The sequence below is a fragment of the Phalacrocorax carbo genome, chromosome 10 (assembly GCF_963921805.1).
Source record: "Phalacrocorax carbo chromosome 10, bPhaCar2.1, whole genome shotgun sequence".
NCBI lineage: Eukaryota > Metazoa > Chordata > Aves > Suliformes > Phalacrocoracidae > Phalacrocorax > Phalacrocorax carbo.
In genome coordinates this window covers 22,777,537-22,805,458 of record NC_087522.1, presented here as the reverse complement: position 1 = coordinate 22,805,458, position 27,922 = coordinate 22,777,537, and the positions used below count along the sequence as shown (strand labels likewise).

The 27,922-nt window shown below is 41.1% G+C and overlaps 2 protein-coding genes across 2 annotated transcripts in view; both read right to left on the bottom strand.

Moving 5' to 3' along the window:
- The window catches only part of LOC104042382 (cytosolic phospholipase A2 epsilon), a 33,335-nt gene extending 26,677 nt beyond the window's left edge, over positions 1 to 6,658 (bottom strand). The window contains exons 1-3 of the mRNA XM_064462467.1: positions 6,632 to 6,658; positions 6,148 to 6,183; positions 682 to 754 (exon numbers count right to left, since the gene is read on the bottom strand). Of these exons, the coding sequence (XP_064318537.1) occupies positions 682 to 754; positions 6,148 to 6,183; positions 6,632 to 6,658 (136 nt within the window). The remainder of the gene's footprint in view (positions 1 to 681; positions 755 to 6,147; positions 6,184 to 6,631) is intronic.
- Positions 6,659 to 13,171: 6,513 nt separating this feature from the next.
- LOC104042383 (cytosolic phospholipase A2 epsilon) overlaps positions 13,172 to 27,922 on the bottom strand; it is a 29,953-nt gene continuing 15,202 nt past the window's right edge. The window contains exons 7-21 of the mRNA XM_064462327.1: positions 27,471 to 27,513; positions 26,653 to 26,716; positions 25,899 to 26,065; positions 25,662 to 25,754; positions 25,262 to 25,296; positions 24,044 to 24,179; positions 22,400 to 22,536; positions 20,579 to 20,801; positions 19,766 to 19,880; positions 18,624 to 18,761; positions 18,063 to 18,170; positions 17,404 to 17,595; positions 16,711 to 16,877; positions 15,677 to 15,857; positions 13,172 to 14,524 (exon numbers count right to left, since the gene is read on the bottom strand). Of these exons, the coding sequence (XP_064318397.1) occupies positions 14,286 to 14,524; positions 15,677 to 15,857; positions 16,711 to 16,877; positions 17,404 to 17,595; positions 18,063 to 18,170; positions 18,624 to 18,761; positions 19,766 to 19,880; positions 20,579 to 20,801; positions 22,400 to 22,536; positions 24,044 to 24,179; positions 25,262 to 25,296; positions 25,662 to 25,754; positions 25,899 to 26,065; positions 26,653 to 26,716; positions 27,471 to 27,513 (2,038 nt within the window). The 3' untranslated portion in view covers positions 13,172 to 14,285. The remainder of the gene's footprint in view (positions 14,525 to 15,676; positions 15,858 to 16,710; positions 16,878 to 17,403; positions 17,596 to 18,062; positions 18,171 to 18,623; positions 18,762 to 19,765; positions 19,881 to 20,578; positions 20,802 to 22,399; positions 22,537 to 24,043; positions 24,180 to 25,261; positions 25,297 to 25,661; positions 25,755 to 25,898; positions 26,066 to 26,652; positions 26,717 to 27,470; positions 27,514 to 27,922) is intronic.

The window sequence follows — 27,922 nt, the reverse complement described above, 5'->3', positions numbered from 1 at the left end:
TTGGTCTCTTCTCACTATTAACTCTTGTTCTGTGATCTGGCTATGAAGTTTTTCTCTTGTAGTCTTTATATCCTTTGCTTGCTTCCCCTCACTTAGATTCCTTTAAAACTCTCACAGTAGTGGTCTGTTTAATTTTTTTTCTGACTTTTAAATATCTCCATTCTCTAGGTTAAAATAATTCCCAGGCACACTGGATTTTATCGCCTCTTCTTGCCAATTTATAGATTCTGCAGAAATAAACTGATTTTTTTGCTTGTATTTCTGTTATTCTCACAGGCTTTCCTATTACTGCTGATTTTGCGTTTGCATCACCAGAACTCTCCTTTCTTCCATTCAGAAATTCTGTAGGGAACACTGAGGTTTCTTACTCAAAAGTACAAGAAGTTTCATCGTTTAAAGAGCAGCCCATTGATCAGCAGCTAAGCCTGATGTCACAAGGGTAGGAAATACACCTCATACAGTGAGGTAGGAAAGCAAGCGATCAAATGCATCGCCTTGCTTGAGTTAGCCTCTTCACACTGAAGAGCAGAAAGCAACGCTTCAGTATCACAATAAAAATAATTCTTGCCATCTTGCAGCAACCTATGTTTTCATTCCTACACAATTTAAGAACAATAATAATGACCAAATGTTTTCTTTAAAGAATTATAAGAAATGTCCAACAATAGTAGAAGTACTCACGTAAGTCTGCCTTCCGGACATTCCTCACTCTCAGTACTTTTACAGTGAGCAAGTTGAAAGGAGACACTGGTCTCTGCACGACAATTTAAAAAAAGGAAAAAAGAAAAAAGGTTATATTGAGATTAATATTATAGCCTACTGTCACAGACAACTGTACTCCTGAAGACTTCTAAGGACACAGATAAACCAAGGTTTTTTAATGTTGAGCCAATATAATTTCTGAAACCAACTGGAGCAGCTGGAAAAACTACAAAATTATTGGCACAGGATCATTTTCAGGTCTAAAACAGGGTTTCAGAACCATGTATGAGTTGAGAATAGGTGCTGAGAATTTGATTTGATAAAGGTCACTTCTTTCTACCACCGTTCCGTTATTATCACAATAAACACCCCTATAGCACACGCATGGGTGTCCTCGCCTCTTACACACCACTGCCTGCAATAGAACAGTCCACCTCTGGGACACCAAACGCTGTCACAGTAGCTGTGCAAGTAGAGCTAAGTGGCCACCAGGCACCAGCAAACGCTCCTGCCCCAGCACAAGCACCCACGCACAGCCTGAAAGGCCAGAAATGCATCTGAAAGTGATGAGATACTTCTGATGATGACTCGGATCCATCTCAGATCTTCAGCCCTGATCCCCAGCAGAAAGCTACAAAACTCTTTCCAGAGGTGATCTTGGGAATTAACTCATAACTCCACTAGATATTCGACACCTTGGGCTCAGAGATATTAATTCTATAATACACCATAACTTCCATGGCTCATATTAATTTGTCTTCCTACTCCTCTGGCTATAAATTAACTTTTTCCCAATTACACCTCAGAGATCATTACTTAACACCTTGCTCTCCTCTCCCACAGTAATATCTCTTCTGTTTCATAGGTACCATCTTTCCTCTTAAAACCAATGTATGTACAGATATAATTTCTCTCAACACTTGCTTGAAATTGGTATTTAGCTTTGAGTCTACTCATTCTGTTTTAGAACAGAAACGGGTGTTTTGTGCCCCAAAACTTGTCTAATCTATCTAAACCAGTTTGTAAGAACATTAACTCTACCCACGAACCCTCTCGCTCCTGCATTCATAGACATACCATACCCTAGTCATACAGTTCATAGAGTCCTAACACAAACGCTTTTTTATTACTTTGCATCTGAAGTGCCTGTATGAATCATAAGCAGCAAAAGTAAAAATGATGACTGATGTTAACTAACAAAATGTACCTTGCTACTATTTTCTGCATATATGGTGTATATTTTGCTGGGCAATTCATCTTTCCAGCTGTAGCACAAGGCTTATCCTGAATTGTTTCACAATGCTTTGACAAAATGTTAAGCAACTGGCACCACGATGTGACACTGGACGCTAATACAATGTAACGAAGCAGGTCCTTGTCCTCACCAACAAACCTCAACACCTCTGAAAATGCAGCAGAGATTAGGAACAGCCTCCAAGAATCAGCCCAGGTAATCCCTGGCATATCCTTCTGCACTTCCTTTTGGGTCAGCAGGCGGCCTGAAGATGTAGAGTTGAAGGTCAGTGAGACAGCAGCAGGAACGTCGGAGCAGTCACTGACATGGGCACATTCGCCCTGCGTTATCTTAACCTGTTCAGACTCTAGCACAGGGCACAGCTTTATGGGGCACAGCTTGCAAGCACTTGAATTGCCGGCTGTGGGACATTCCAGCTGTCTCAAAGAGCGTATCACACCTCTACCTGGTCCATTATCCCAAACATAGCCACAAAGGAGAACTTGGACAGCCACACCTTGAAAGAATAAAACCAGTTCTCTGGGGGGAGGGGGGGGAGTAGAAATATTACAGTCTCCAATCAAAAGCAACCAGGAGACATCATGCCCAGGCTATATAGTTGAACCACGAGAACTGCTTTTCTATATGCATTAAATAGAACTAATAGAACTGAGTAAAACACAGAAGCACTCTTAGGCACAGGGATCAAAGCTTGTCTATCCTTACCAAATCGACCTATAAGTTTGCTACATTTATGCTTAGTCCCTGCTTTCCCACCCAATAAATCCTAAATGCTTTTGTCCTCAACAGCACTATTTTGGCAGAAGAGGTGGAGCATGTCTTTACCCAGGAAGGATGGTGCTTGTGTCCCTTGAATACAGAAGAACAGACTTGAGCAGAAGTTCTCCATCCCAGGAACCACTAGGCTGGACACCGTTTTAAAGGAATAACGTTTGCTCAGCTCTTTGAAACCAAGCATCTAGACCCCTGCTTTGTGCATCTCAAGTGAACAGTGGTATCTTCCTGCAGCCCTAAGTGGCACACAGAGATAGGATTTAGGAAGGGTGCTTCTACGCTCAGCTGTCACTGTTAGATGAATGCACTGCCCTGTTCAGCCGTTAAAATTCCCATTTTGGTGTATCTAACTCTCCAAACATATCAAATCAAACCTCAGTGCTTCACTCCGGGTTGTAGAGTCCATTCCTATGCTAGTGACTCGGAATTCAGACCTTGTAAGTCCTAAAGTTCAGGTGCCTGAATGCTTTGTCAGGTTTAGCTGTCAGCTACTTACTCAAAGTCGCACAGAAAAGTTACTGAAGGACATATCTTAAACTGGATAATCTGCTAGTAATAGGCAATGATTTCCACATCTTTCCTTTTAATGTGATGATGACCATATCGCAGGCTGGGGAAGTTCTGAGGCCAGAAGCCTCTGAGGGCAGTTATTAAGCACACTTTGACTTTCAGCTTCTGTATTTATTTTGTCTGAGACATGATTGTTACCTCATAAACCGGAAACGCAAGCCAGGCATTTTAATAATCACTATTGAAACTATTTAAATATATTATATTGCAAACACCGGACTTGGTCACACTATCCTACGTCAGATAAAAGTTCAATTAAGTCCTGTGGCACACTTGTGCAATCCTTATGTATCTAGTTTCAGGGAAGTCAATGGGAGTGTTCACATAAGCGAGTGCTCATCCATATAAATAAGAATTAAGTAACTGGGCTCTAAAACTGATCTGTTTCAGTAAAATTCCAAGCTTATACTTCTACAAAAGGCTTTTATAGACCATTTCTTCTTGAGGAGTGCAACACATACAACATTCCCAAGTTATACCATGAGAAAAGGCAATTATCAAAGTAAAACAGCATGTTAGATCTACTCAGAGCAGAGCACTCCTCCCTTAGCTTTCTCTTCAAAAAGGAATAGAAATCTCACCACTACTTTAAAAACTATTATGACCAACGAAGAAAATGCTCAGCCTTGTCAGAAAGAGTGGTAGTGCTTTAAAACACAGACCATTGCCTTGCTTCTGACCTGGGTCAGGTATGTGGCACCTTTTAACTTCAAAGAGTTTTGGAGCCTCAAGGGCAGGCAGGATTTCATTACGTTACTATGTCTCCCACCTCAGGTAAGGTCAAATAAGAAATACTTCTCCTTGTACTACATGTTTTATATTTATTTAATCCATTGTTAATAAGATCCAGCTATGGGATATTTTAAGTCAATAGAAGCCACAGTGGTTGTTCCAGAATAAAAACAAATGGAGCAGCAGTGACTCAAGGCCTGTTTCTTTCAAAGAGCTATGTAAAACTTGTGTGGCTTCAGACTGCCATTTTCACGTGATTTTTCTTCTCTTCCTGTTTGCAGCTCCACAGCTGGACTTGTGTGGTAAAATAAAACCACATCTTAGAAGAGAAACCAAGTCAAGCACTCCCACAGTTCAACATAGCTTTTTCTCAAGACCATGCTAGCCTATATTATTTTAATATGATGTAGTAATTTGAGTAATCTAAAAAGTATTACTTTTTTGACTGTCAATTTAAGGGCACTACCAACATTTTCTCGCCAAATATTTTACATATTCCTTTTAATTTAAATGGCCATTCGTTTCAATCACACACATCCCATGGGTTGCCTTGAAACTGACTTTGATAATGACAGCTGGTTTCTTTAACTGAGTTATTGAGTAACAGAAAAGTCAGATATACTATGCTTATATATTTATCATCATAAATACAAGCTTTCATGGCAAAAAAATAAAAGCTCAGATCCTTCCTGATTTTTGCCTTTTGTGAGCCTCGAAGGGTCAGGGCAGAACGAAGGGGCTTTGGGTCCTACTCTACATTGTATGTACTATATTCAGGTCAGTTCTGCTACCCTAAATACGCTAAAGACAAGAAGCACAACCTAAAGCCACTGAACTGTACAGGTCTCACACCTAGACCCCTACTAACAACATAAAAAGCACTACGGATAAAAAAGCCAGCCTGTATTTAAAGGATCAAGCTAAGTTTACAGGACTAAAAATAACAATTTTTATGATCCTAGAGTACTCCCTTAGGGCTGCGAGACCATACACAGAGGCCAAAACATCATTTTAAAAGCTACTTTTTTAAGAAACTCTGCAAAATCTCTGCTTTACCACAGAATTTCATTTTGAACAGAGAAGGCAAGTGGCTTTCAGGCACAATCAGGCATCAGATACTATCAATACCAGCAAACCTGCATGAGGCAGACCAAATCTACCGCCATTCAGGAGAATCTCTGTATCGCTGCAATCCCCCACATGGAACCGAACCCAAAACAAAACAGGCTGGGAAACCCCCACGTCACTGAAGCAGGGGCAAGAGCCCATCTTTCTGACTACAGACCCCCAGAGAGTTGCTCCTGATCTTGCCAGCCCCGAACCCATTGCAAGTGTCTGAAGAGAGCACCACCCTGCTGCCGCTGCCGTTGTTCCCATTTGCTGGCTCACAGCAGTTTCTCTGATATATTTTCATTTATGCTAATACCTGTTAACATGAACATCTGCTATTTGCCCAGGGAGCTTTCATTTGCTTATGCAAAGAATTCATCCTCAGTTCAGTCTTTGCAAAACACCTTGTTGCTCTTTCTTCACGTTCAGAGAGGTTTGGACACTGCTCCTACTCCTACTGGGCTGATGAGATTGGGCTTGTCAGAAAGCTGAATACAATACATTTATTACACAAGTTTACGCTGTGTTTTTAAACACTGTGTTACAGAAAGAATTGCAAACTTTATGACAGGCCATTACAGCACAAAGAAAGACTACAAGGAATACTAGAGCACTGAGAACAACTGAAAGACCTGTTAAAACCAAGTCTTTTTATGAAGGAATAACATCTAAGACGTGTGGGTGTTTCATCCAAAGAAATTAAAACACAAAAAAGGGAGGAATTAAAATATTAATAAAGGCGCCAAACCAGCCCAGATACAGCACAACTCCTACTCACAGCATCATAAGCATCAGACACCAACATAGGGCAGGACTACTTAGACTTTACTGAAAGCCAAGGCAATATTTCATCTAGAGTTGAAGCTGCAGCTCAGAATGTCAGTGTGCAGTAAATATTACAGTACGGTCTTCTCCCAAGCCATCGAATTCCTAACATTTTTTTTAGTGATCTACATTCAGCACTGGACAGCATTTAATGAAGGGCCAAGCTAATTACTACCTACCGTTCTCACCGCTGGTGCTGAGGTGCCCGTAAAAGTCTAGGAAAAACAACACAAGGCAAAGTTAAGAAAACTAAGCTACATGTTAAACGCTTATTTTAGGCTGACATTTTAAAATATCTGACATTCAAAGCCATACTTAGAGCTACGCTCATTAATGACATTCATTAAGTGCTTTACCGACCATCAAACACATCACAACCCTGCGCCATCTTATTTCCTTGACATGAAGGCTTTTCCCAAGAAAGCTCAATAAGTAACATCGTTCGCCCTAAAACATAGCTTGAAAATGCAGACATGCCAAAAGGTTCTGTAAAAGCCTAGACTAAGAAAACCATCCTTGCGTCCACGACATCTGAGGAACAAGAAATTTGCTTTCCGTGGATTGCCCATACACCTCAAACAGCCTGTTCTCCTCCGTGATAAACTAAACTGGAATATCAGACAATTTTACTCACTTTGTTTGCTATTGGCTTCTTCTGCTTACCTCATTTGAACTTAAATTTGATCCCATTGCAGCCCCAGTTGCATATAGGTCCAATGTTAAAAGATACAGAGTCGCACAGCTGGCAGGAACCCCTCATGCAGATTAGGGGCGGAGGAATAGGCATTTAATGACAAGGCTCTCCTGCCCCACCCCTTTATTATGTCCAGTCATTAGGCAGTCCCCTCCCTGCAGCCTATTAGAGCACCCCAACTGAGTCAGCAGTAGTACGAAGAGCGATTTCTTTTCTACCTGTGATATTTGGGGCAGACACCAAAGCCCCTTTCAGCCCAGGAATTGCTTTATTAGCCACAATATTGTTGAGAAAATTTTGGGATTTATGCAAGAACTCTAACACCCCAGCAAAGCGCTTGTGACTAGTTAAACTGCAGCTCTCAAAGGATCTCTACACTGCTACCACAATACTCCAAGGTAGTGGAGAGAGTTCTCAATAGCTTCTTTCCAAACCATGAACTCAAATACCTATAGCAGTCTTCCCATAGCAGCACCGAGTTTGGCAAGGTAAGTGACCCCATTGCAGTGCCACAACTAAGTGACTGCAAGACCCACGCTCCCCTGAAGCTACTTTGGGCACCTTTGTACTACACTCCGTGACCTCACCACGTGCTCAGTATTCTTTGCCTGGATATTTAGTGGATACCTAGAAAAATGTTAATCCATGTCCAGAAATCTCACAGTTTGATTTTAAATGCAGCAAGAGGGAAGGGAGGAGCTATAAGAAGTAGGTGAAACTTGGGGGTGGAAGGGCGAGGCAGGAGAGAGGGTTGTGCTCTCCTGCGTGGGCCAAGGGAGTGCAGTTCACCCATCCTCAGAGCTTACTTCAAAGGGATCTTGTGCGTGCTCACTCGGACAGCAGATCCAGCAGGAACCCTGCAGGAAACACTGGGGCACAAAACACTCCCTGATTCCGCTTCACTCTGGTGTGCGGTGACTCACTGCCTGTAAGAGCAGCGTATTAGCCCTAAATTAGCATATATGTGCAGGCTGGTAGATTTTGGAGTGTGCAAGACCAGTCTCTGGCTCTGCCACACTCTTTCCGGCCTCTCTGCTTGATGACAGGAGGTGGCTAGTACTCCCTCTTGCATCACGAGATCCAAGTGATTATTTTTAAATCAATCTTATTCATATTGATGAACAATTCACTTCATGCAGGTAAAGAAAGTAACCTCACAAACTGCAGTGGATGCCACTTAAATGCCCTCCCCTGTGCCACGGAGACCAGTATCAAAGCAATTCTGCACAGGGGAAGATAGGAGGTGTTGTCCAAAGAACACTGCTAGAGTAAAAATCCTCTTTTTACACACAAGTCATTTCCTTCTATGTTGGTGTCTGTGTGATGCACGTGTGACAACTGTTCAGAAGGTTTTATCCAAAATGTGCAATGGTAATCTCTGGTGGTTTCCATCTAAAACATTTAACAGCCTGCTGTTCTCTCCATAGTCGCACATTGCACAGCCTTCTCAATAGGTAAGGAATCAAAGGAAAATGGCTTATAAATATCAACCTGCAGCATCTGAAATGCTCCTTGAAAGAACAACCAAAAGATATTTCCAATGGTCATGAGCATCTCTACCCCAAAGACAAAATATCTCCCTTAACATCTCTCTTCGTTACTTTATACCTGTGTGAAATACTTATAAACAAATTTAGGTGGAGCAGTCACAGCTGAGACTCACTTAGTTGCACTCTCACAAAACCAGTCTTTCCAGCTTTTGGAAAAGGAATGCTTCCCTGGAAAAATTACAGTTTTAAAATTTAAATTGGGAATCTGCTTTCATTAAAAATGTCTTTAAAATATCCCCCGTGAAAGGAAAGAGGGAGGTTATCCAGCTCAGCTTCCCCAAGCTGTCCCAGCAGATATATATACACACAGATACATATACCTATACACATTTATACAATCCTAGCTGTTTCACAGCCAATACAAGACACACTGACATTACATTCTCTTACCCACATTGTTTTTAAGATCCATAAATGAGATATGTCTTCACAATTTAGAACATTAGCCCAGTACCAGTGCATCTTGCCCACTGAATGGTTTCCTGATGTTCAGATTATGTTTTCCCTCTCTCAGAACAGTGTCATCATTGCCATACCCAAAGCATGTTCCTCAATCATTCTTCCTCTCCTGCTCATGGCCACCACCAAGTTTTGCAGCTGGCATTGTCTTCCCTTAACCACTGTTCGTCCAAGCCACACAAGGCGGCTTTGGAATATAGTATCTTTAAAAGATTTGTGCAAGTCAAGAATTACGATTTCAAAGGTTTTTCATTCATACACTAAGCTCAGGATAGAACTAAGCGCTGAATGCTCATAACACCCATAACAGTACAAGTTATGTCAGTTTGTCATCACTGAGAAAACTTCAACTGTTGATGGCTTATTCACTGGTGTCTATAAGGACTACACAATCTGCTTCGAAATAAATCATGATTTTGTAGTTTGTCCCACTGTCGTTTCAGAGGTAGAAACACGTCCCTGGGATTATGATTTCAAAAAGATTACTACTTCAGAGATTAAGTATCATGTTGGGGTTTTTTTTTGCATTTTTCCTTAGTTCTTCCCTAATTCAAGAAGAATTTCAAACACAACCATCAAAAACGTAGTAAGTACATTCACGGGTGAAGTTACCCAGTCTAAAGAGACACATATTGGCTCTTTTTAGCAATCACATTCACATTTCTAGGGTAAATAATTTAAAACCAGTAGTGATCTTCGTATACATGCTACTTACACCCTTTCTTTGCTTACTAAAGACTAGAGAGACTGTGTTACTGATGAGGGAACACAGAGCAGTCTCTTTAAAGCTCTGAGCAATAACAAGGAAAGAAAAAGGGAAGATATAATTTTCCTCTGCTCTCTATCTAATTTCTACCGCGCATTTACATGCACATGATTTTATACCTGTGTCTTAATTAAGGCAAAGCGGAGTGAATATAAATATCTTGCTGACCTGAGGCAGTCGAAATTCATCTAAACTGTTGCAAGCGCTCGTTTCCACAACATGATATTCAGATAACTGTGTATCTAGCAATAACAGCTGCATCCAATATCCTGCAATTACGTTACATACCACTTTGCCACCTTCAGATAATCTATGACTACAGAAATCTATGACAAAGCAGGATTTCATATTATTGCAAAAGTATCCTCGTACCGCCTTTGCGATGACAATGGGAGTTGGTCACCATTTAGACACCTTGAACATAACAAGAAGGGTAAACATCCAAAAACATGCTATAAGTGTTACAAAATGACAGCCAGATGTCACATTAGAGAATAAATACTCAGAATTAACAAATAAAGCATATTAACAAATAAACAAATATAGCATCAGGTTTATAGTTGGGGATTTTCCTTGGCTCTAGCCTTTCAGTTTGTTTTCCTCTGTCTTCTCTTTTTTTTTTTTAAAGACCATTCTATAAACTACAAAACCTACACAGATCTCATCCTACCAATCAAACATAAGAGCAAGAAGTTAAAGTCAAATTCCAGTTACACAGCTGTACCTAAGCTCAATAATCTCTGCACACAGGAAGATTTACCATGGATGAAAAGTGTCATTTCCTTCCCCATGGTATGACTATCAGCTTTGGCTAGACACTTTTTGGCCTGCCACTAGTTAAAGCAACTGTCTGGCACACACACACAGAGGAAAAAAGAAAAAAATCAAACCAAGCAAAAAAAAAAAACCACCCCCAAACCAGAAGCCAACTTTCACATTAATATGTTGGCATTTTATTTTCATGTTTAGACATACAACCACCTCAATATACCTGTCCTTCAATACTCTACAATATCCTTGATTGTTTTGTATAAAGTTAAAAAAAAAATTCACATAAAATGCAAAAAAGGACTTCCTGAAAAATCATTCGTAAAGGAGGTGACAGGGGGCACAGGTTAGAGATAAAAGTCTGAAAATTTTTATATCATCTATTTGTAAAAGCAGGAGAGACCCTCCAATCTGAATCTGAATTTAAATTCCTGAGCATGAAAGGTGCAAAATCGGTCACTGGAGAGAGAGATCACACTGGCTGATCCGGGCAGGGGTATATTTTTACTTGAGGCACTATTCTGATTATGACATATACATGAAGGAGGACTTCTGCATTCAGAAGACTATTGAGAAACTTGATTGAAATTATTCCACCTGCCTTTGATTTGTTTTGGAGAGATAAAATCTCGCTCCTCCTACTCACTCACCCAAAGCAATTGGGCAGTCTTGCCATCCAAAAATCGTCAGTAAAGTATTGGCCCAACTGTTCCCAATATATGCAATCCTGCCTTCTGTTTCATTGCAACAGAATTTCAGATCCAATCCTTGTCTCAAAAATCAGTGGCTCACCACCTTTATCTCTGCCTCTCCCTGTGCTCTGTTGAGCTGAGCATCCAGCAGCATCTCTCTTTACCTTTGCAGGAACAGTCTGAGGTCTCCTGACCTTTCCAGGTTCGTTCAACACTTCAGACACTGTTCAAACAGCTTTTTCTTTTCCCTAACCCCATCAGACCGCAGGTGTGAGGAATACCAGCACAAGCCAGCGTCAGCTAACTAGCCAGTAATTCCTTTGGCATAAATGTGGCAACACACACCACCCAGGACCTTTACAGGGAAATCTAGAGCCAATTTGAGTCTGAAACAATTCTCAGAATATCAGGAAGTCACCTGATGTCACCAGCTAATTAAGGGGGTAACTTCATCTACAGTCAGCCTGAGAGATGTTTGACTCCTAACAGAGACTATAAAGATTCACAGCTAATTGCTTACATGATCACGCCATTACATTTAGCAGAGCTTGTGCGACAGGTCACAAACAGGTGTTTTCAAAAAAAGAAATTGTTGTTGACCTACCTGGATCTTAAATAGAACAATTACGCCAATGCTGAATCACTTTGAAAAATCCAACTGATGTCACTAAGCCTCAGCTCCCTCCTTAAAAAATAGCACCAGTAATACTGAATGTCTCTCCTTTGTTATTTTTGATTAATAGCTGGCAAATCACTTGACCAGACATCTCTTCCCCTGTCCTTTTACACCGCCTTTCACCATCACATCACAGGCAGGTTTCTGAGGTATTGCTGCAATGCAAACAACATGAACAGGTTTTAATAGGACAGAAGAAGCAGCCTTTCTTTCCCCAGACAAGAAACCAAATTAATCCATTGTGGATAAAACTCACAAGCCACCGAGGTAAGACCACCGAGCTTGGTGAACCCAGGGAAAGCATCACCCTCATGCGGTATTAGATCCTTGGAGCCAGGACCCAACTTGAACACTTTCCTTCAAGTCAAAAACTCGAGATGCTAAGCTAGACAATTTGGGCGGCCCGGGATTTTTCAGTGGCTTGCTCAACAGGCCCAGATTTCTTAAAATGGACTACCTTTCCTCAGCTCATTCTAAGCCATCCTAATTTTCTCGATCTGCTGCCAAAAACGTGTATCATCACCACACCTTGGGTGAGTAAAGCTGAAGGCCCAGTGCCAAGTGTTGCAACCACCAAAACCATGGTGGAATACATGATGCAAAAACTGCACTGCCTCTGTTACATCTCCTGGAGCTGTAAAAATGAATCTTGACAATCTTTAAGGTACTTAAAAGATACTTAGCAAAAAAATTTAATTGAACTTTTAAGACGCCATTTCATTGTTGTTTAAAAATAAATTCATTAACACAACTGAGCTGTCAGAGTGACATCTGTCTTTTTTTCTTCGCTCACAGAAAACTATTGCTGTCTTACTGGTGAGACATAACATCAAGTTATCCTAACCAAGGGCAAGAAAAGAAGGTGGAAAACTGGCTTTCTGGTTAAGAGAGCAGAGTTGAAAAAGAAAGATTTATCAGTAGCTGAGAAAAAGAGAGTTGTCAGACTTGATCACCTTAGATCTGTGAAAAGGAGATGCAAAGGTTAGTGCCAACAGTCTTCTCTTATGAAGGGAGACTTGGTTGCTTAAAAACCAGAAATCTGTAAGCCTGGATGACAGAGCCCATTACCTTCGGCCCATGGCACACGAGGGAAACACAAGATGCCACGCTCCCAGGGTAACGCAGGCATACTGCCAGCATACAGATGGACGCACTTTTTTTTTCCCCCAGTACTCACACTAGCGAAATGAGTGAGATGACTGCAAAGGGGAACAGAAAAGACTGATGAAAATGTAGACACATATACAGTGCGAGCCAAGCACTGCACTCTGTGTTATTGAATAAATACCTTGGTGTGTGCAAATACCAGTATTTGGATTTGTAAATGTCTCATTATCATCCCAGTCATCCGCACTCTTAAAAGCAAAGTTTCCGTCCATTTTTCATCTTCCACTGTTGAAGTGGCAGCTTTTCTTTCATCCTTCCTCGAAGGTGGTTAGCAAAGCTCTTGGATGCCTTTGTTCCCTCAATATTTGACTTCTCAGTATCAGAAGCAAGACAGAGCTTTTCCCAGATCAGCTCACTAGCTGAGCTGAGTCTGTCGAACTTAATAAAAATAAAAAAAATACTTCAATGATTGCATCTATAAGAATCTTATTTTTAATAAAATTATCCATGGGTACCTCATATGTGAATGGTAGCTATTACACTATACGTATACTGATATACACAAGAGAAAATAAGATGTAAGAATGACCAGTTAAATATATTTTCTTAAACAAGCGTTTATCTAAGATGAGTATGAAATTCTCATGAACACTCCCATCTGTGTTTTGGATGGCAGCGGGAATAAACCTGTAGCAGCAGCTACACATTAACCATCATAACATTACACAAGTCAAAGGAATTGGTATCACAAACTTTGTTGCCATCACAAACAACTGTGATCTCGCAGCCGATTAATAAATGAAGGCATGGTTATGGCCAAAGGTTCGGCTGCTAGAACGGTTTTTCCAAACCCGTAAGTATAGGATTTGAAATCTGAACTGCTCTCCTCAGCTTCAAAATCTACTCAATGGCAATAGCTCAGAGAGAAGTTCAGCAAAAATGATGTAGTCAAATGATTCTTATCAGACAGTTGGCAGAAAAATCAGGCTGTTATATGCTGATCACTCTGGGGTAGACCATCAAAAATGTAGACTCAGTGCAATGATAGCCAAGCAGTTAAATTCACTGAAGATTAGACTTCTGCCTAACAGATGGGTACTGAGAAAATACAAGACATCATATGCAGTTCCATTACAGCCTTCCTTTTCCCGGTGCAAACATTTTCGGTATCTGGTTTACTCCTTACTGTCACAAGCAGAGATCTGTGAAAAAGGCAAAGCCTTGCTTGATCTTTGCTTTAGGAGCTGCTTTGAAGACCACAACGCACCAAGGTTTCCATCCAAACCTGGCACAGACTTTTATGAGGTTGAAATATCATTCCTGTATGGCTGTATATCCAAAAAAGACCCTATAGCTCTACAACTACCTTTCCATTGCCTGAAACAGTGAAGAGAATTTTTAGAATTAATCATGATTTGCCAGTGACTTTAATGCCAGAACCAGCATTAGTCCTCATACACAGTACTGAATAAGATACATAATTTTCTTTTTTAACAAGCTAACACAGGTGTTCATTCTGTATGGATTCATATTCCCTCAATATTTATTAGTCCATCACCAAAACATTTGTCTATCTCCTTCTGATGAGATTCGTCAAAATGTACTTCAAGAAAGTTTATACGACTGAGGTGACGAACGCGTTTTAAATCGCTTCTTTCGTTCCACTGCAGTTCGCAAAGCCTGAAGAATTAGATGTTTATTATTCAGGATGTTGTAGCTGCACAAGTTCACCAACTTGTTGAAATTCCCCTCAGTATACGTAAGCAGACCAGTGCCATAGGGAGCGATACAGTTGGACACATCCACTCTTCCCTGCTCCACCTCTGTGGGCCCGCGCTCCACACCTGAAGTAAGAATATAGCAAAGTTCAGCACAGCAGCGTTACTGAGGCAGAAGGCTCCTACCAGGCAATGCAAAACACACAGTGACAGCCACAAGAAACCGAATTCTCTTGGGAAAATGGTTCAAGATTAAATTACTGTATGGATACTACATCTGCTGCACCAAAAGTCCACTACTTTGCTGCTTGACTGCAGTCACAGCTGATCCAGAAATGACTGGCAGAACAACTTTTTTATGCAAAAGGCCTTCTTCCTGAAGTGAAAGTTTCCCATCAGAATATTTAACTTCTGCAGATTTGAAATTTTGTATTTTTAAATTTTCCAATGGATGTTGAGATGACAGCTCCTTATGTACCAACTGGTAGGAAATGACACAAGGAAGCTCCTGTATTGGGACTTCTCCCTCTCAGGTGGCTGAGATCTTAAGCACATGCAGCAGGACAAAAGATTATGAACTATGAGGTCTTTTCCAACCAGCTGGTACATAGATTTTTTGTTTAGTTTTTGAGGAACGTTTCCTGGATCATACTAAATTAGCAGCAAGAAAATTGGAGTCAGTGCATGTAAAAGTATTTGTAAACTGAACCTGAATTTGTCAAGTAGTTTTTCTGGTAAAACAAACAAATCACTACTTATTCTACTGCTGAACTAAAGAAAATAATCTGGCAACTTTTCAAAAAAAATAGATATCAAAGCAGCTTGTTACCCTGGCAAATCCTTTGCTTCATTAGATGTTTTCAGCACTTTCTATGCTGGATTTTTCATGTAAACAAATTAACGTGATGATTCTAGGTTTGTTAACAAAGTAAACGTCGTATCTCATTACAAGACTGTTAAGTGGCAGCGTTAGCTACCAGTGGATATAACTTAGCAGCTGCCTCCTGTCTTTTATTATCAAAGGAACCCAAACTGTCACAGATACCAGATAAGGGGTTTTGCCTCAAGCTACAGCTATTCCTGCTTTTGTTCTTTAAACTCTTCAGTTCAATCACTGATTAGTTGGCCAACACTATATTCAACACAACAGGACGGGGATTATGATAACTGAGCCAACTGAGAAGCTTGCTAGTCTCTTGTTTTACAAGATGAACAAATTCAGTGGATAAACTGGATGTGACAACCTCAAAAAATTATTGATTAATGCCGTTAACTTACCTGGTGCCTTGTATTTTTGGAAGGTATCACACACCAGCGGGAAATAGGCCAGGATTGGTGCCTCTAAGCTGTCCTCAAACACATAGCACTCCTTCAAGTGTTCCCGGTCTTCCTGGCTCAGCTCCGTGTGGGGGAATGGGATCCCATGCTCCAAACAGTACTCTGAGAATAGGTCCAGTGGCTAGTTCATCCAAGAGGAGGGTTGCAACACAAAGAGAGGCTGAAATAAGGTTACCAAGCCCCATAACCGATATTTTGCTGCCCTAGGCAATCTGTGATTGATTTATGTTTGCAAATAAGGGTAACTATGCACTGGAACAAGCATACCCTCTTGATTTTAATATATCCTGAGTAAAAAATTAGTTTGATTTGCTAACACTGTACATTTTTAAAGCGAGATTACTGTTTTCTGAAATTTATATTAAATTCAGATCATTGTTGTGATTTAGAGGGCACAGTAGCGGATTTAGATCAGGAAATTTTGATTACACGTAGTATCTCAGATCACACGTCCTTGTGTGTTTGTGTTCAGTGCATCTAACAATCAATATCTTCATGTCCTCCTACAAATAAATCACATTAATTTCGATCATACGTGACCCTCAACGTTTCTTCAAACACAGCAAAACAAAAACCTGACTGAAAACTTATGCAAACGCTAAGAGTCAGACATAAAAGAAAAACCTAACATTTTCATTCAAAAATAGCAAAATTATGTATTAGCTAATTAACCTTGTAAAAGTTAGTCAACTAACTATTGAGGAACTTGGTACCATGATGACAAATCTGCACAGGTACACCGAATAGGTAATCTTCTGTGTGTCTGTGTCCATGTGTATGTGTGTCCCAGAAACCTACTGAAAAGGGCCCCGATTAAGACATTATGGTCATAGTGTTGAATAATATCACTTATATGACCATTTAACTTAATAACAACCAGACCATTTAGTGGAGGAGGGGATAAAAAAAAAAGAAATGTGGCAATTCAGCTACTGGAGTCATACAGATAAAGAATCACTACTTAAAAACATCACCAGAGTCTGTGATCCTCCACTGTAATTTAAATGCAAAATGACATCCACTTTCCTCTCTGGCCTCAGAATGGGTGGGCAGCTGGTGTTGATGAAGAAAGCTGTATCTACCAGCTTGAGATAGTCACCCATTTCATTCAGCTGGTTGGGAGAAGAATCCAGCACTGTGTCTGAAAGTCAAAAACTTGTATTATCAATTAATTACTGCAGGAGCAAGTCCATTTTTTTCCAAATTAGCATAACAAGGAAAGAAGGAAGACAGTCCACACATTAATCTTGGACACAAAGCCCACAGTTAAATATTTGTCTTTGACACAATTTTAGCATCTATAGGTCATCTCTGAGACCAGTAAGAGTGAGCAGTTCTGAGACTCATCATCATCCAAAGTGATATATTAAGCTGCTTTTTCCACTGGTGTATATTTGTGGTGATTTAGCTTCTGTGGAAGCTTTAAGTCATTCTTTTGCAGCTTTTCCTAGGATGAACAGAATTCAAGCTTGCTGTAGCTTCTCCAAGACAGAAACAAGGCCAGCAGCAAGTCATCTGGGGCTCAGCGAAGCCAATTCCACAGACATATTAATCAAGTAAGTTAATCAAAATTTGCCTTTAAGATAAAACTTATCAAACATTTGTCCTCAGCAAGTATTAGGACTCAAATCACCTTCAAAGATGCATCTAAAGCAATTTACTATTACCTTTCCACATGCAAAACCTCTCATTCTCTAAATACTTGTTATGTAGCTGCAAGCCCTTGAGGAAATTATGGTAAGTTGAAACCACTGGCCGTCCAGTCATAATTTCTCGAAGAGTATTGGAAAGGCAACCTTTGGGAATGGATAAGCAAGTTGTCTGTTCATGAGGCTTCTTGGGCAGAGCAGGGTGTTCCTCTGAAGGAAGAATGAGAAGAGGGTATATGTCTGCATTTATTTAGAGTGTTTCTCTGATACCAATAATAACAAAGAAAGATGGGCCGGGCAGCCAAACCACCAAGGCCCCGTCTGTGACGGAGCGCATGCACCAACATGCAGGCTGTTCTGGACAGAGGTGGGTTTCAGTGTCACCGAATCACCTTGTTGTTCCCTGTCTGGCCTTTCCCTCCCCAAAGAACTCATGGTAACCCTCTCATGACTAACAAAACTCCCCAGGGATGTTGCACAGTGAGCAGCACAATGTTTTCTCCTGTTTCCCAGCACAACTGTTTCTCTCCTGTTTTTCCTTCATTCCCAAAGGCTTGGTGTCCCCTAATGCAGAAACAGGACACAAAACCAAACTCTTTACCAAATGTCAGGTTTCACATTTCAGAGAGGTGTGAAGACAATGCAGATGCAAGTGAAAAGTAAGCCAAATAACTAACCAATGTCATGCTCAGTGTCTCGGGTCCATCTGTGCCAGAAGTCCTCTGAATGACCCGAGAGGTAGACAGCATCCATAAAATTCTGGGAAAATATATTACTCCATGTGCCTTGAAAGTTTGAAAAAAAAAAAAAAAAGCTATATTTAGAACTACTTCAAATTTTCAGAGCACAGCTATGGCAACCTACTACTCTGATTATGAAATATTATGAGTTTTAGTACAAGTATCAAATGCCATGCCATTCAACACGATGTCTGGCTTTTGACTAGGCGATTTTAGAAACTGTTTATAAAAGTCAGTCTGTGATTTTAAATAGTTCAAAAGATCAGTGTGTTCTGTTTTGGTCTAACCTAAGTAGTTGAGCAAATTAATCGCATTCATCTCAAGAATTTGCTTCCTCCTCTGTCACTTTTGGCTGGTTCACCTGAGATTTAAATTGCATCAGATACATTATCTGGTGTACGAGTATTGCTACTTGCAGACCAGCAGTTATTAGATGTCAACTCTGTGGGGCCAACTATGTGGTTATAAAGGTGACGTTTTTCTGAGATAGTAAATCACCTTCCAAGAAGCAGATGCGGGACTCTGGGATCTTCTTCATCAGGTGACCCATGAAGAACTCACTACCAAAATCCTCTGAACAAACAAAGGCCCCATATTTCAGGAAACCCACCTCGTAAGGTGTGAACTCCACCCACTCTGCAGAAAAGGCATCAAGAAGGACTTATTGCAGCCACGTGAACACATGTAAAAATAACAACTTAGAGAACCAAAAGCTGGAAGAACGAGGCCTGTAGCTTCAGCATGTTGGTGACAGACTGTTTCAAATCATGGTGGTTTGAACTAACAGGTGCCCTTCAGTGTATTGTGTGTTAGATTGGCGAATGCAAAAGCTAAACTCATCTCCCCCACTAACACTGTGAAAATCCATTCAGCTTGGGGTTCAGGTCCATTTCTGTATGAGGAAGTAAAAATTGGGGCTGAAAATCCACCAATTGCTAAGGCCCTGAAGATGTGGCATTTTTAGTTCTTCTGAGTCATCAATGACACCAGCTACCGCTCATTATTAGACTCTGATAATCACTGCCTTGTGAAGCTAAAAAACCTGACCAAAACCCACCCTAACCTTGGCTGAACATACTGGGACTACAGATTGTGCCTAGAAGCAGATAATCAGGTTCAATTGCCAGACCTCCTGCTTCATTTGGGCCAGAAAACACCATGGAAATAGTTAGTGATCAGCATTACCGATCAAAGCACAGAGCACTGCCCCTCCTCAGATCCCCCTCTGGCTTCTGGGAGCCGCCTCCTGCTTTCACCACCCTCCACATCTTCCCTTCTCCTCCCTGAGCCCTTCGCAGCTCTCTGACTACTGCTGCCTGGGCAAGAGCCCCCGCAACTGAAAGAGGCTGTGAGGAGTAGGTGGGGACCAGAGAGAGAAAGAACAGCAGTGGCGGCTCTCAAGGTCGCCAGCTAAAGGCATCTCCACCCCTCACAGTGCCGTGTCTTTGCACAGGTATCTCCCTACCATAGTATTAGGATGCATGTTTTTCATCCAAGTCAAAACCCAGATGTTAAGACAAGGGTAAAAGAAATTATTTAAAAGATTTATTAGCTTGGACTTAGAGTAAAAGCTTTTGGCATTCATCCAGCATTAAAAGGAAACTCCTTAGATTTATAGAAGTGTATATAATAATCATTACCTTTAAAATCCAGAGTGCTAAAGTCATCCTTGACATTGAGGGACAGATATATAGGTAGTGGATTCTGCCCCTGATTTACTGCCAGTTGCTGATCAGAGAGTTTGTGAGTACTTTCCTATTTATAAAGAACAGAAGTCATTGTAAAAGATTAAGATGATGCATGGACTTCTAAGCATGATGCATGATGTAAGCATGGTATCTAAGCATGGACTACCAATGAAACATCTAAAGCAGATTTTGTTCTGTGTACTTCAGTTGTTTGACCACACAAATGAGTTCATGCGTATCATGTGTTATCTGTCATCAACCTTTGTCAAAGCATTATCACTGATGCTTCTAGGAATTTTGGAATGGGGGATAGAGCAAAAATGTAAGAAATCTGTCTGCGTAGTCACTAGGATATGACTTGTTTTAAGGAACGATAAAGATATTTAGCTACCTTAGAGATGCTGCAAATAAAAGTCAACCAGGGCACATTTCATTCAATACAGCTTGGTTTGCTGGTATGGCTATATATTGCCGTGCCTGAACGGCTATATATTGCCTCTGTCAGAGCTGCCACCCCTCTGTATGTTACTAGAATGCTTGTTTGATCCAAAATTAGGAAAATCAGTGTATTAACACTTTGACTTTTTACATGCTCTTTAGATGCTTACATTTTAGGCTTACTGTGTTATTTTTCTTCTAAAAAGCCAAAGCCAAGTCAAAGCCAAAAAGTCAAAGAAGTTTTGAGAGCCCTTCCTATAACTGAATCCAGAACTTTAGACATGAAAAGTTAGAAATCCTCCTGAATAAGGGATGGATATATAATACCTGATGATGCAGCATACAATCAATGAATAGTCCCCATAAATCTGTAAAGGACAGCTTATGCCCCTCTTGCTTTCTTTCACAAAGCTCCTTTTCATAATATTTCATATGATCCAATGAGAAACAGTGCAGCTTGCTTTTGATCACATGTTTCCTGATATCACCAATTGGCTCTCTGAGATCCTTTTGTGACCAGCTTGCATCTTCATATAACTTTGCCATGGTCCTGGTGAAAAGAAACATACTGTGGTTTGTCACTGGGTTCATGACAATTTGTGGGCTTTCAGGATACACGAGGATCTCACCCTCCAACTTTCAGCTTTCAGCAGTTCAAAGCTCAGGCAGAATTTAGACTATACAATGGTATTTTTCTGGCAGGGATACATTCAAAATCATCCTAGGTTATTTCTTCTCAGAATCAAAAGAGTAATAAAGAAACACCCATAACTTAACACAAGCTTTTACTAGAATTACTCTCTGATTGTCCAGGTTCAAGCTGCAGCTTCTGCCTGAGGCCAGTTTCCTCAGCTGTTTCAGACACCGTGTGAAACGTTAAGCAGGAGTTTAGCAGCAAACGTTGCCCTGGACAAGTGCGAGAGCTCACCTCCTTGGGCATGCAGCAGGTGGGTCACCTCAGACTCTTGGCATACACAGGGTCAAGTCTGCTTGAGATTTCAGTTCCCAGAGTTCAGGCAGATTCCAGTCATCCCTTCTCATCCCCGTCCCACTTGTTCTAGTTCTGCCTCATGTATCTGTTTAGAGCAGACCTCCACAGGCAAAATGTTTTAAAGCCCTAGACCCCTGCTAGTCATGCAAGACAGTCAACATTGTGTGCATGATTCTCTGTGTTTCTCAGGGCTTTTCAAAAGAAAATTTTAGAGCCATGTAAGTGCTGAGCCAGACAAATATTACAAGAGGATTTCTGAAGTTTTACATGCAACTAGATAACCCAAGAGATACACAAAGGAAGGGAAACCAATATTTCCCTACTTTTATTTCCTCACTGCTCTCAAGCATCCTTGGGGATTGGGTCTGCACCCTTTCAGAGATTCAACTCCCGAGGATGCCTTGCTGCATTGCTTCTCTTGCACATCTGCAGCATCTTCTCTGACCCATGATCAACATCTGATCTGTCTGCAGTGGCAATCAAAAAATTTACTTCTCCCCCAGGAAGCAATCCCTATTTCTTACATTCCCAAGAAAATGCCAGCTTTTTGTCCTACCAGGCCCTATTCAGTCCCTATTGATAGCCATAAATAACCACTTTTCATTCAAAGTGAAACACCAAGACACCTCTACCCCCCCATCTTAACACAGGAATCTTTTCAGCCAGGTAACTGGGAAATGAGAAATGGAGCTGAGTTGTATAGAATTTTCATCAAAAAATAACCACGTTTCCCACCCATTCTCTGCACCACACACCAAGTTTATGACAGAAATAAGTCCAGCCCCCAGGAGAACACATAACGTATGGCATGGCAGCAAGGCACGTATCCAAGCCACAGAACAGCTGTGGGTGGGTTTGTCACCTACACTGAACTGCAGGGAGATACAGGTAAACCACCCTGGCCTGTGCTTTTTTCTTTTAGTTTCTCTATACACTTTAGTGCAGTTATAGAAATACAGTAGTTCTCACTCAGTTTGTTCCTTGTAGCTAGAAGAAATAAGGGCTACAGCACTGAGTGGTCCCATGAAATGGGTGAGCACCAAAAGGAAGCCAAGTCCCAGCATCACACTGAGTAAAATTTGTCAGCAAGGCAATACGCTTCACCAGGTTATCACTATGCTAACACAAACAGCAAGCACAAGACCATATCTCCTTACCATGTTGTGGCAGACAAACCACTGATGTATGAGACACAGTCCAAAACACCTAACTCCTGGAGACCCAGAAGACTGCCTAACATGGCCGTCATGGACCGCACTCCCCCTGCTGTGGTCATGACTGCCACCACTGGCACCTGCTCAACAGACAAAGGTATAAGAGTTGTTCATCACCTGATGAAACAGAAATGATGGGTATGCAGAAAAAGTAACAGCAACACCTTGATTCAGGTAGGTTTGGATTCAATTTACCCTCTTTATGGCAGCATTTGGGTGTGTGAGTTGTATAAGCTTTGGTGGGACTTAGTGTACGCTGAGAGCATCTTCCTGACTGGTGATGCTTTGGTAAGTCAGAAGCTGTAAGCATGGCTCTTGTACGGCATAATCTGTTTTCAGATTTAGAAAAAGTCTTTTCTGGATGGTTTTCATTTTTCCTCGTGTCTTTCCCTCAAAACACGTTTTAAAAACCTGAGGTCAGAGGATCAGAGCATAAGCTGCCTGTGTAATTTTTTTCTTCCTCTAGGTTTATATATAACTTTTGCTATTCTTCAGGCAGATTATGTCAAGCTTTATAGATTTATTTTAACATCCTCTGTTACCCAGATTACATCCCCACTCCCTGACAACAATGCTATATGTCATTTGGTCTTACTTTCCTCAGGGATGTGGCAATTCTGTTGCAAAGGGAGGATGGGGCAAAGGGAGGATGGCTATCCTTTCTTTGCCCCATAGGTAGCACTTAGAAACTGAGACGACATATTTATTCAGTTTTAGGAACATATCTTGCCATTACCTTTAATCTTGTCTTCATTGTATTTTACCAACTGTTTGGGGGTTTTGTTTTTTAATTAATATGACTCAAGAACCCTTTATTCTCATTTACTAATAACAAGTCCTATTCTACTTGTTATTTAAGTTCATGAGCACCTTAACTTGGTTGACAAATGCTATCCTGCACACAGCATCAAGGGATGGCTGTGCTGGGAGCTGAGCAGAGCAGTGGAGAAAATCCCACACAGGCACATTCTCCCAGTTGCAGGAGAGTGTCTCCCTGACTCTTAGCACCCCCCGTAACAGATTACTGTCCTCCTCCCCTCCCTCCTTCCAAGCACCACAGCCCCATAACAGATTACTGTCCTCCAGTAACAGAGCAGCTACGTCTGACTCCAGGGATCCCCAGGAGAGGAGAAAGCAACAGGTAGCACACTGAAAAACACACGAGCCAGATGCTGCTGTACCAGTGAGCTAAGGGAGAGTCCCAGACTTTACCTGTGAGCTTTGTGCAGCAGCAGAGGAGAGCTGCCAAACTGAGGAGAAATGGACTCAGTCCAAGCAACCAAATTTCACCAAGCTTAGTTATACATATGCTCATCTCAACAAAAACATACATTCTTTGGATGCCCCTGAGTGAGAATGGAGGTTGGCAGAGAATAAAGGAGCTATAAATGACCTCCTGGCAGTTCCTCTTTCACTCTCTGTGCCAAAAATTCTTGGATATGGTCTTAAGTGCGAGTGACAATCTGGCCTATACATTTTAGTCTAGAAGATGTGGAAGAACTATATGGGTAGTCATGCAAGTACATCACAACCAGTCTGTTCAAAGTGGGACAGAAGACTAAGTTCCCAAAATTCTGTCCCGCATACCTCATCCTCCTGCAGGTCTTCCTCTAGATGAAGAACATTCTTCAGAGCAGCAGCAACCACCTTCTTCCTTTTACAGATGAAATCCTGCTCCTCTGTGCATAGATCAAACCCCAACCGCAAATCTAAATTCTTGCAACTAGAGCATATGAACAGAACGAGACATGTTACCTGTAAGCCATTTCTAGAGCTACTGCTTGAGACATCAAACAAAACCAGCAAGAGCGATAAACCAGTTTCTTTAAAGTAAGGCTACTTCCATGCACATGAATGTTCCCCTGTGTGAATGAAAGCAGGTATATTGATAGCACAGGCCTTTCTGGGGAGATTTTAGACCAGAATCATGCCCTGAACTATTTCATACAATCGTGAGCAAGGTAAATGAACGAAGTTCTCTGCTGATGAAAAACAAGGAGCATAACTGAATTCAAGCTGTTTCACACTGAGCTCTGAAATTTGGACACCTCTTCACGTTCTCTTAGTATAGATGTATTTCCTGAAGAGCAGAGGGGGCCTAAGCAGTTACTTAAACTTAACACACTTCAGGCAAAATGACCCTAATACCGTGTTAGGCTTATCTTTACTAAGAATTTGTGCTGTAAATATTTGAGCCAGAAGATGTCTCCAAAGTGTATCGCTTCATATCTGTAGCTTATTATGAACATCACGTGCATCATTAATGACATAACTTCTATTTTCACAGGGCTACAGTTTCAGGGTTTTTTCAGCCAAAAGGTTATTTTGTCCCTTCTGAGACTCATAATTAATAATCAGTAAAAAACCTCTGATTTATCATCTGCAATTAGTGCTTGCAATGCAGCTGGCTAATCAGTAGGGGGTAATGTTGGCCTTTGGAAAATCACTGCAAGCCAGTCAGTGTGTTAATTACTGTCTGCTTGTTTCATTGAAAAAACACCTGCAGAGGACTGATAAACATGTGAGAAATGCGTTACGCACAAACCTGTATATATTACAGGTAAAAATTACAAGACGTTGTGTCTGGTTATACTCCATGACTACCTGTGCTGAACTCTTACCAACCAATTCAAAAGCATGTATGATTTTATTAACCTTTCCCCATATTTTAGTCTTTAACTGATTACAATCTTTATTCCTGGTTTTGAAATGAGCTAGTTTAAGCTGTAGCTTCTTTTTGTCTAAAGATGATACTATGAAAGGATAGGAGATGGCCTAAGTGTTCAAAAGAAAGAAAAGATTTACCCATCTTCTTTCACAGACACCTCATAAGATTCACCCTGAGAATCAAGAATGAAAACACCATAAATATTAAACAGAACTGAAAGTTTGGAAAAGCATGTTTTACTGTATTAGCAATTATTCAGATATATAGTCTAATGATAAATCTTTGGTCTCTTCTCAGGCCTTCTGCACAGAATCATCAAAAGAATCCTGCTTTTAACATACTTTTAAAGCAATCAGCAATTCTGAATATGCTACTTTCCCCCTGAATAATAGTTACACTTTCAAGTGTATGCAGAGCTGAGCATACCTATAACTCAGCCAGTATATTTTAACAACAAAATTAATAACTGATCAGGTATCACATAGATATAGTTTACACTAGTTTAAATAATTCCAAATGTTGTTAAAGGTTACTTACTCTCATCATTGTCACTTTCTTTCTCAAGTCCAGAGACTGGAGAGACACAGCCAAGGGACTACTTGCATCCGCTTCCCTCCTAGCTGAACCATGCTGAATTAAAGTGGAAAAAAAAAATGTTATCAGGAGAAAATGATTTACAACCCATAGGTACAAATCTACCAGAGAAGGGCTAATTCATCAGGTTTCTCCCAAAAGTTACTTTAGCTGTTATCAACACCCACAAGCAAAACATACACCACAGAAAAAATGCTCCTTTGGCAGCGTCATGTTCAGTCTGGGTTGACTGTGCTTGATGTAGTGGAACATGGTGGTTTCGCTGCTTCCCCGCCCGCAGCGAGGACCTATGGAAACATCCTGGGTTTCTTCGTAGGATCCTTTCATTGTGAACGTGAAATCTCTCCCTAAGAACAAGAAGCAAACCATGGAAAAATGTTAACTGCATCTAGCCCCAAAAAATAACAATAAAAATGCCCCAAGTAAAGTTTCAGCATTATGGCAGTCAACATTAATTTGGGCCACAATGTTTTTCCTCCCCCATAATCAGTGCGATCAAGGGCCAGGCTGAATAAGCGGCAAAAGGCTGGTGCAGCATTGCAATTTCCTCCCTATCAAGCAACACAGAGTATGTGTTAGATCAGTGGACGCCACTAGCAGCGTTCACACCCCCTGAGTCTCCACCATAGGCTTTCCACTCCTGATAGTCGTGTCTCCCATTTTACTTTCCGTTCCCGTCAGAGGAATTTCAGTTCCATCACACTGCAGTTATGTTTCTGAGTCTCCCAGCCACCTCCAAAGTTTCCCTTAAGCTACACAGTCACGCCATCTCCAGAGGATTCTCACTATCAGCAAATACATAATTCAGGAAACACTTCAAAGCCCAGGCAGCCCTGACACAGAGACTAAAAGATCAAATATTTATCTAGATCCAGCTGTAGTATCTCCCATAGCACAAAAAGCAGTGACAAACTATTTGAATCAATAGCCTCACTTGTGTAAGGGCTCTTCATTTGTGTTTCATCCACGTGTACTTCCAAACAGGAAACTTCACGAGACTGGAAGGGATAAACAAAAAAAATCACCAGTCACAGAAACAGTTCCTGATCCTCACTGAGGATCTAGGGGTCCTGTAGGAACACCAGGCTTGGCCATGATGTCCTGTAAACATGAAGAAATTGCAAAGGCTGATTCTCTTGTATAAATCATGCAAGCAATACTGGGGTCGAGGGAGCTAAGATAGCTGGGGATCTATCCCATTACATTTAAATAACATTCAATCCCTAACAGTTAACACAAGATATTTTTCTCCCCATCTAGACCATGCTTTAACTTTTGTCTACGGAAGAGTGAACCGAAGGATACGTAAAACCCTGCAGAACAACTGGACAGATGGGCCTGTACTTTAACACCTTTGAGATGAAGCTGATGCTTCCCGAAGAGGGTGCTGGAGGAAGCAGCAGCACAGGAGCATCGCACGGTACTTTGGATAGGGTGTGAAAACAGCCTTCGGCTCCAAGGTAGACATTCAGTAATAAACTCTGCAGTGGCACCGGATTCACTCCCTTCCCAAGTTTTCTTTTTTACTGCCATTTCCTCAGTGAGCAGCTCACTGACAGTGGGGCAGAGCACTGGTCTGAGCCTTTCCCAACACAGAATGCACTACAAGCATGTCCAAATTCAGAACTTTACAACCATACCTGTCTCTCATCTGAAAAAGAGTAAAGGCTATGCATAGTCATAGTTCTTCCAACTACACCCTTCAGTTCTGCCCTATCATAACAGCATAGCATGAAAAAATAAAACAATTACCACTAGTACGCCATTAGTAATGATGTTCTCAGATACTCCTGGACTGAAAAATAAAAATGAAAACATTTGCTTAAGAGTGGTTACGTAAGCAATAATCTTTTAAATCCAAATAGTTCTCTGAGCTCAGTCTTTCTAGCTGACAAGTGCCACCAGCACTTCTATTCTTCACCCCGTCTTGCGCTCACTGGCAGGTCACAGTCCCATAGCTCCTAGGGACACTTACTCTGTCTTACGTCCCCTGATCTGCACCATCTCTCCTTCGGCTGAATTACAAAATAAACACCCACCCTCAGCTATAAATAGTAAGTGAGTCTGTCACTCAGGAATGGATTTCACCTGATTCAGGAGGGAAAAGCAACCATGGGGAAGATGCCGAGACAGATGCCTGAGTGCAGGTACTTGGACCCACTTCCCCAATGCGGCGTTACCACTCTCTAAAATGTGATGTTTTC